This window comes from Scyliorhinus torazame, chromosome 3, assembly GCF_047496885.1.
Source record: "Scyliorhinus torazame isolate Kashiwa2021f chromosome 3, sScyTor2.1, whole genome shotgun sequence".
Lineage (NCBI taxonomy): Eukaryota > Metazoa > Chordata > Chondrichthyes > Carcharhiniformes > Scyliorhinidae > Scyliorhinus > Scyliorhinus torazame.
In genome coordinates this window covers 7,734,466-7,743,859 of record NC_092709.1, presented here as the reverse complement: position 1 = coordinate 7,743,859, position 9,394 = coordinate 7,734,466, and the positions used below count along the sequence as shown (strand labels likewise).

Here is a 9,394-nt window from a genome sequence, read left to right as displayed (position 1 = left end):
CCATTCGGCCCATCGAGTCTGCACCGGCTCTTGGAAAGAGCACCCTACCCAAGGTCCACACCTCCACCCTATCCCCATAACCCAGTAACCCCACCCAACACGAAGGGCAATTTTGGACACAAAGGGCAATTTATCATGGCCAATCCACCTAACCTGCACATCTTTGGACTGTGTAAGGAAACCGGAGCACCCGGAGGAAACCCACGCACACACTGGGAGGATGTGCAGACTCCGCACAGACAGTGACCCAAGCCGGAATTGAACCTGGGCCCCTGGAGCTGTAAAGCAATTGTGCTGTCCACAAGGCTACCGTGCTGCCCGTAATTGAGAGTGTAACATATGCCAGCCATGAACGAAAAAGGTGTCAGAGAAGCATTTGTATATTCTTGTCGATTTTAGGTTGGGGAAAAATTAATGTGCACAATTAAACATTTATTCAAATACCATTGCAGACACAGCCATGAAACATCAGGAAATCCAGTTGAATCCAGACACTAAATGAACAAAGTTCTCTGGGGTCTTTCACACAGAACAATACTCCTGACCCCCGATACAGTTAAAGTGTCTTTGAGAGATGATAATGTAATGAAGGAGTTCAGCAAACAGTTTTAAAGAGTCGTGCACGACACTGTCATTCTCATTGTGGGATACAGTAGCTACTTCAAAACAATGAGTAGAAATGCAACTGATTACTAAATCAAACACCGTCATTAAGCTCGTAATAAACAGGCCTGTGTACATTCAATTCGTAATGTGTGAACACCCTTGAAAACAGACATTTGCCACAAAAATACGTTGTACCTTGCGTTGTACATCTGTGGTAAACATGGTGTCAGATACAATCTTTGAAATGAGCTTGCCTATAAATCAGTGGTAAAACTCCTGTGCAATGATCTTACTGAAAAACCTCATCTTCCAGCCCATATCTTATTCACCACAAAAAAAAAACCCTGCGCATGGCAAAAAAAATTAAGATTCAGCTTAATTTAAGATCAGGCGATCCCAGTTCTAAGCTCGAGGGCATGGATATACAAACAATCAATCTCCCTGATGTGCAAAATTATAAATTAGGATTGTAGAACGCTATTCAAAATCACTTGATCAAAGAGCAAGATTATCTATTGCATAACAACTCTTCAGAAGCACTATCCAGCCCAAGAGGATGACCGCAACCTGCCCAACACACCAGCCCCCTGGTGCAGAGAGGGAGGGGTAATAGAGAGAGGGGTAAGTGAGCAAGTCGGAAGATCTCCAAGTGAGTCTTCCGGGCCTGAGCCAAGGGGAATATCGGCAGGTTGGGCGTGGGCCACAGAGTGCTCGTTCTGGCTTCGCCTGCCTCCCTTCCGCACCCAAGATGGCCCCAGAAAGCGAGCATGAGCCCTCCTGTTTCTAGTGGTGGGGGGGGCACCGTAACAGATGTTTGATGGTCATCGGTAATAACTTGTAAGTTATTTGTTTCCTTTTTAAAACAAATTAATTGTTCCCTTTTTAAAAAGGAGGGGGCATTTGTATTCGACGACGCTGGTGAAACAATCCAGTGCCCCACCACCGCCCCTCTCGTCCTTTGAATGAATAATGGACGGATTTCAGACGCCTTCCTTTTGTTGTTGCCAGCATTGCTATTTTCAGCACGTGATCACTGTTCTGCGCCTGCAGATTGTCTCACTAAAAGGAAGTTTACAAAAAGAGCACGAATGAGTGTGCAGCCACTCAGAACAGCGTCAAAATATGTTCTTCTTGCAGGGGAGTGGGGGGGGGTGGAAATGTGGAATGTTGTATTAGCATCGCATGAAAAGACAAATCGACGGGTGCCCCTGGTTCTCCACGCACTCGATCCATGGTTCTCAGCTGCTCAGGCAGGTCCGCGGTGCCTCAGGGCGGTGGTGTTGTTGAGTACTGCTGTAACAGCACCCTGTGACAAGGATTACACACACACACCGGCTGGATGGAGGAGGGTAGCGGCAATTCATTGATGGCACACTGACTGCAGAAGATCGCTTGGCAATTGTGGCAGCGTCTCTGTAAGAAAATTAAAGCCATTGTTTAGACCCGGAGAAAAAGATGCAGCGCAGGTCGACTAGCTGGTCTGGGATCAGGTGGCACTGGCTATGAAGAAACGTGACACTCGGGCTCCACAGGGTAAACACCGATCTGACAGGGCTGTCATAGTAAGCGGTAACTAGTGAAGCTATTTCCACGGGTCAGATACTCAAAAAACACAAACGTAGGAAGCCACACAGAGAAAGGGAGGTTAGAAAAAACATGTTTACAGGGCGTATGGGCGGTACGGTAGCACGGTGGGTAGCAGTGGTGCTTCACAGTGCCATGGTCCCGGGTTCGATTCCCGCTTGTGTCACTGCACGTGTCTGCACGTTCTCCCCGTGTCTGCGTGGGTTTCCTCCGGGTGCTCCGGTTTCCTCCCACAAGTCCTGAAAGACGTGCTTGTTGGGTGAATTGGACATTCTGAATTCTCCCTCTGTGTACCCGAACAGGTGCCGGAGAGTGGCGACTAGGGGCTTTTCACAGTAACGTCATTGCAGTGTTAATGTAAGCCTACTTGTGACAATAATAATAAAGATTAACCTGTAATTCACTGCAAACAAACTGTAGAAGCAATAGAGTCTGTGAATTTTTTTAATAAAGGCAAGTGTAGCGAAAAGGGTATGGGGGAGCGAACAGAGACGTGGTAAAGCTAATTGGATCATGCAAGAAACCAGTGCACACTTGATGGGCCTGATCCTGATCTGCAAGTGTTTCCCCATCAACAAACCACTTGCTTTCTGTTGAAAACAGCAAATGTGAAATTCTCTCTGATCTGGACTTCGCTCTGGATTTGTCACTCAAAGTGACAAGTGAAATCTGAGTCCCGTTTACATGCCTGATATGCTGGAATTTTGGACGTCAGTCAGCTAACACATTACGCCAGAGTCTCCTCGGTCTTTTATATCTGCTACCTGGATTCTAACTTGCATCAAGTCCCGTTCAATCCATCCCCGTGCTCACTGACCTACTCTGGGTTTTGGTTTAACAAAGCCTTGAATCTTCCTCATCCTGGCTTTTAAATCCCGCCATGGTGTTACCACCCCCCTCGCTATCTCTAATCTGCCCCACAACCCTCGGTATCTCTGCATTCTCCCTAATCCATCCCCATTTCCTTCGCTCCACCCTGGGGATCGTGCCACAGCCGCCTGATCTTAAGCTTCCCTAAACCTTTCTCCCTCTCTCCTCGAAGGTGCTCCTTGAAACCCATCTCTGTGACCAAGCTTTTAAGTCACCTGTGCTAATATCTCTCCTTGTGAGTGTCAGTTCAGTTTACTAGTGCTTCACAAGTTAAGGGGGGCTGTATAAATGCGACTTGACTGCCCACACAACCATGCCCGCCCACTGATTCAGACCCCTGCCACTGTGCTGGTTATGGGTGAGGGTGCTCAGTACGGAATCCGTTTCAGATACACCAGGAAACAAGGGGCGATCCACCCACAAAATGACCCAAGTGTCATTTTGGGCAGGGACGGCAGAGTGTTTGGCAGAGGAAGGAGCAGTGCTCCGAAAGCTAGTGATTCCAAACAAACCTGTTGGACTTTAACCTGGTGTAAGACTGCTTACGGTGCATGAATGACGGTTGAAACTTTCAAGCCTCACATACAAACAATCGTTGTGTGGGTTTGGCATTTGCTGGGGCTCCTGGTTCTTCTGATTTATTTAAATTTGTTCTCATCCCGTCAGCAGTGTCCATTGCCCTCACTTTAAATTCAGCCTGGATGTTCGATACTGACGACTACGTTCCAGACGGGTGTATAATTAGAACTGCAAAGTGCAATTTCCCCATTTTGGTTCCTTATACTAACAACATATTTTAGTGCTTTAAGATAATAAAACAGATGACAGAGCCACGCAAGGACTTATTAGGAGAGGTCACGACAGACCAAGGAGCAACTTAAAGGACACAGCAGAGAAAGGCAGGGAGGGAATTCCCGAGCTTGGGGCCAAAGCAGCTGAAGGCACAGGTGGAATGATTAAAACCAAGAGATGCTCCTGAAAGCAGAATTGGAGGAGCAGAGATCGCAGGAGGGTTGTGTACTGGAGCAGAGTCTAGACATCGGGAGGGCTGTAGGAGGTGAGAGAGGTCAGGAGGGCTGTAGGAGGTTAGAGAGATCGGGAGGGCTGTAGGAGGTGAAAGAGGTCAGAAGGGCTGTAGGAGGTTTGAGAGATCGGGAGGGTTGTAGGAGATGACAGAGACCGGGAGGGTTGTAGGAGGTGACAGAGATCAGGGGACTGTAGGAGGTGACAGAGATCGGGAGGGCTGTCGGAGGTTAGAGAGATCGGGAGGGCTGTCGGAGGTTAGAGAGATTGGGAGGGCTGTAGGAGGTTAGAGAGTTCGGGAGGGCTGTAGAAGGTGACAGAGATCGGGTAGGCTGTAGGGGATGGAGGTGACAGAGATCGGGAGGGCTGTAGGAGGTGACAGTGATCGGGACGGCTGTAGGAGGTTAGAGAGATCGGGACGGCTGTAGGAGGTTAGAGAGATCGGGAGGGCTATAGGAGGTGACAGAGATCGGGAGGGCTGTAGGTGACAGAGATCGGGGGGCTGTAGGAGGTGACAGGTCGGGGGGCTGTAGGGGATGGAGGTGATTACAGAGATAGGGACGGGTGTTGGAGTTGGAGGTGATTACAGAGATAGGGAGGGTTGTCGGGGCTCAAGGAAGTTACAGAGAATTTTGAAAACTAGGATGAGAATTTTTAATCGAGGTGTCACCAAAGCAGGAGCCAATATAGGTGAGTGAGCACAGGGCCAAGTGTAGGCAGCAGAGTTCTAGGCACAGTGATGATTAATGTACCTTCAACCTGGTTACTGAGACTTCCTCTTCACAGAGTTTACAAATTACATTCTGCCTTTCCAATGTTGACCTTTCCTGTGAGACACAATGTTGGGCAGTTACAAAACCAGCCTCTTTGAAAAACTGCATAACTGAGGATCTAAGATACAAAAATGATGACTAACCTTTTCTGCTTCTGCACTTGACCTGAAAATATATTAAAGAACAGGAATGAGTCCAGCTGCAATTTGCACGATCATCGGGCTCGTTATATCAACAAGGTTTACAATCCGCAAGCGTACACCAGCCCAATGATGAGTTGGAAGAGACATGCCGACAGGTGGGCAGAGAGAGAGAGATACAAGATGGGCAAGGGGGAGGGGTGGGCCGAGAGAGAAGAGGCGGAGAAGGAGAGGCAGGGAATGAGAGGTGGATGGATGGGGCTGGAGATCAGTGGAGACAGAGAAGGAGAAAACAATTACATTTACTTCTGGGGGCGGGTGTGTTTCCGTCAGCTGCTAGGGATCAGGGTTCAGCGGGAGAGCTCCCCACCCCCGGTATACATGGTCAAGGAACGTTCAATGCTGCCACTGAGCACCAACAATAGGATTGGAAAATCCACCCACATCATTGCGGAGACCACATCCGGAGTATTGTGTCCAATTTTGGTCTCCTTATTTGCGGAACCACGCTGTGACATAAAATAAACCCTCAATACTTTACTGGAGGCACTTCAGATTGATTCCGGGGATGAAAGGGTTGACGGATGAGGAGAGATTAAACAGTTTGGGCTTATACTCGCTGGAGTTTAGAAGGATGAGAGGGGATCTGATCGAGGTCCATAAAATACTAAATGGGATTGATAAAGTAAACGTAGACCAAATGTTACTCCTTGTGGGGCAACCTATTTTAAAATAAATTCTTTCTTTGTTCCAATTAAGCGGCAATTTTACCGGGGGGGGGGGGGGGGGAAAAAGAGAGGTGAGACCCACACAGACACTTGGAGAATGTGCAAAATCCACACGGACAGTGACCCGAGGCTGGGAGTGAACCTGGGTCCTCGTGCCGTGAAGCAGCAGTGCGAACCACTGTGCCACTATGCTGCCCTGTGGGGCAATCTGGAGCGAGAGGTCACAGATATAAGTTGAGAGACGGTAGATTTCAAACTGAGACGAGGAGGAACTACTTCTCGCAGAGGGTGGTGAATTTGTGGAACTCGCCCCATAGTGCAGTGGAATCTGAGTCATTCAACAGTTTCAGGAAGGAGATGGATAATATTTCTGATAAAAAACAACGGGTTAAAGGGATATGGGGAGCAGGTGGGGAGGTGTACTTGAGACCAGGAAGCGATCAGCCAGGATCTGATTGAATGGCGGAGCGGGCTCGAAGGGCTGAATTGCCGACTTCTGCTCCTAATTCCTATGTTCAACCTCCCTCATCTTCAGCAGCATGAAAAAAAGACAGTTATCAGGGGCGAGATTCTCCGACCCCCCGTCGGGTCGGAGAATCGCCGGGGGATGGCATGAATCCTGCCCCCGCCAGTTGCCAAATTCTCCGGCACCGGATATTCGGCGGGGGCGGGAATCGCGCCGCACCGGTTGACGGCCCCCCACCCCCCCCCCCTGGCGATTCTCCGACCCGGATGGGCCGAAGTCCCGCCGCTAAAATGCCTGTACCGCTGGCGTAGATTGAACCACCTACCTTACCGGCGGGACAAGGCGGCGCGGGCGGGCTCCGGGGTCGTGGGCAGTGCGATCTGGCCCCGGGGGGGTGCCCTCACGGTGGCCTGGCACGCGATCGGGGCCCACCGATCCGCGGGCAGGCCTGTGCCGTGGGGGCACTTTTTCCCTTCTGCCTTACCCACGGTCTCCACCATGGCGGAGGCGGAAGAGACTCCCTCCACTGCGCATGCGCGGGAATGCCGTGAGCGGCCGCTGACGCTCCCGCGCATGCGCCGCCCGGAGATGTCATTTCCGCGCCAGCTGGCGGGGCACCAAAGACCTTTTCCGCCAGCTGGCGGGGCGGATATTCGTCTGGCGCGGGCCTAGCCCCTCAAGGTTGGGGCTCGGCCCCCCCAAGATGCGGAGCATTCCGCACCTTTGGGGCGGTGCGATGCCCGTCTGATTTGTGCCGTTTTGGGCGCCAGTCGGAGGACATCGCGCCGATACCGGAGAATCTTGCCCCTGGACACTTTTATGTAAAACTAAAAACTACAAAGAAGAAAAATCCTTTCTATTTAGTTGTGACCATCTGTTCACATCGCTGAGCATTGTCACTTTAATCTGATTGCCATTGTGTTCCGGTTGGAGTTACTGAGTCAGATACAGAAGGAGTTGCTCAGTGGGGGATTGACTTTTCATCTTTCATGTTGTTCCATAATTATTCCAGGATCTTCCAACAAATAACCCATTTACATAACCTGACCGTGTGCAACTGTTTAAATCAACAAACCACGTTGTGACAGAAAATAAACCCTCCATACTTTATAACACCACAGACAGACCATCAAATTACCTGCTTGATTGGTGGATGCCATTTGAAGGGCTCTCCTCTCCGGCTTGCCGGAGTCTTAGGTTTTCTTCGCGAAGCTGTTCCAATTCCTGAAAAATTTCCAACCAACCACAGATAATTAGTACACGATAAACAGAACCAGCAGACTGGGGAATAAACAAAACCGTCAGCAAAATGCAGCAAGGTCACCCCAGCATTAATACTGCAACGATGTTACCAATCACACCAGATGTGTAAGAGAACAACGGTGGTGTGACTGCCCAGGGTACTGGCTTGTCCATTAACCAGAGGAGCGAGGCCAAGGCAGAGAATACGTTTTTAAGAGTTTTATTGCACTTCTGAACTCACTAATGCTCTTCAGCAATAAACGATCACCAAATGAGAAATGGCAAATGGAGTTTATGCATTTCAATAGGTCTAACATAAAAGGGGAAATATACCGTAAATGGCAAAACTCTCGGGTATATAGAAAGTCAGAGAGATCTGGGCGTGCAGGTCCACAGATCTTTGAAGGTGGCAACACAAGTAGACAAGGTAGTCAAGAAAGCAGACGGAATGCTTGGCTCCATTGGACGGGGCATCGAGTATAAAAACTGGCAAGTCAGGCTGCAGTTGTATAGAACCTTGGTAAGGGCACACTTGGAATATTGCGCACACTAATTCTGGTCGCCACACTACCAGAAGGATGTGGAGGCTTTGGAGAGGGTGCAGAGGGGGTTTACCAGGATGTTGCCTGGTCTGGTGGGTGTTAGCCATGTGGAGAGGCTGTATAGACTCGGACTGTTTTCATTAGAAAGACGGAGGTTGAGGGGTGACCTGATAGAGGTCTACAAGATTATGAGGGGCATGGATAGAGTAGATGGGCAGGCATTCTTTCCCAGGGTGGAGGGGTCAGTCACTAGGGGGCATAGGTTTAAGGTAAGTGGGGCAAAGTTGGCATGTGCGAGGCAGGTTTTTATACACAAAGAGTGGAATATGCTGCCAAGGGAGGTTGTGGAAGCAGATACATACAGTACTAGGAATTCTTAAAAAAAATAATTTAGTGTACCCAATTCATTTTTCTCAATGAAGGGGCAATTTAGCGCGGCCAATCCACCTCCCCTGCACATCTTTGGGTTGTGGGGACGAAACCCACGCAAGCACGGGGACGAAACCCACGCAAACACGGGGAGAATGTGCAAACTCCACACGGACAGTGACCCAGAGCCGGGATCGAACCTGGGACCTCGGCGCCGTGAGGCTGCAGGGCTAACCACTGCCCCACCGTGCTGCCTTGAGCACTAGGAAGTGCTGAGGGTTTTGGCCAAGGGTGGTATCATGACCGCTACAGGCTTGGAGGGCCGAAGGGCCTTTTCCTGCGCTGTATTGTTCTTTGTTCAAACTGGTCGCAGTATAGATGGCCTAGGCGTCATTTAAACAACTCTTTTTGGAGTGGGGAAACACTCACGTGCCTGGGTGGGTGCAGCTGCTACACTCCAGTAACGCAACACCATCCAGGAGAATGGTAGCTACTTGGGCCAACGGCCCTGGATTCAATATCCAAATCTTCCCAACACTGCCGCCAGGGTCAGCACTGACTACAGCTCAGCCAATCACAATCACCACCACCAGGATGTTTAGGGATAGCAGAAATCCTGTAATATCACCAAAGTTACCACCTGTCCTCACAACTGCGACAAGACCTTTTGTATAGCCAATCAACACAGGCCATTCAACAAAAGGGTGAGTCAGACAACATTTGGTACTCGGCTGCACAGGGGATGTTAGAGTCAGTGGCTGAAAACTGATCAACAACCTGGGGTTTAAGGAAGATATTAAGATGGGGAGAGGTAGAGATGTTTTGGAGTAAATTCCGGAGCTTAGGGCCCAGACCGCCAATGGTGGAATGATTAAAAATCGGGAAAGTGCACGAAGAGAGAATTGGAGAAGTGCAGCGATCTCGGATGGTTGGGGGGCTGGAGCCGGTTACCGAGATGGGGACGAACAAGGCCAGGAAATCAAGACATTGCCGGACCAGGTGCCAGGAGTAGGAGTAGATCAGTGAGCTCGGGGGTGGGGGGGTGGGATGA

General features: G+C 49.9%; 1 protein-coding gene across 4 annotated transcripts in view; it reads right to left on the bottom strand.

Moving 5' to 3' along the window:
* Positions 1-411: 411 nt before the first annotated feature.
* Positions 412-9,394, bottom strand: part of rufy3 (RUN and FYVE domain containing 3) — a 125,574-nt gene continuing 116,591 nt past the window's right edge. For 3 of the 4 annotated variants that reach the window (XM_072495246.1, XM_072495247.1, XM_072495249.1), the window contains 4 exons: positions 7,329-7,414; positions 5,000-5,021; positions 4,836-4,910; positions 412-2,019 (listed from right to left, as the gene is read on the bottom strand). In XM_072495246.1, the coding sequence (XP_072351347.1) occupies positions 1,873-2,019; positions 4,836-4,910; positions 5,000-5,021; positions 7,329-7,414 (330 nt within the window). In that variant the 3' untranslated portion in view covers positions 412-1,872. The remainder of the gene's footprint in view (positions 2,020-4,835; positions 4,911-4,999; positions 5,022-7,328; positions 7,415-9,394) is intronic. The other variant, XM_072495248.1, reaches the window with a different exon arrangement.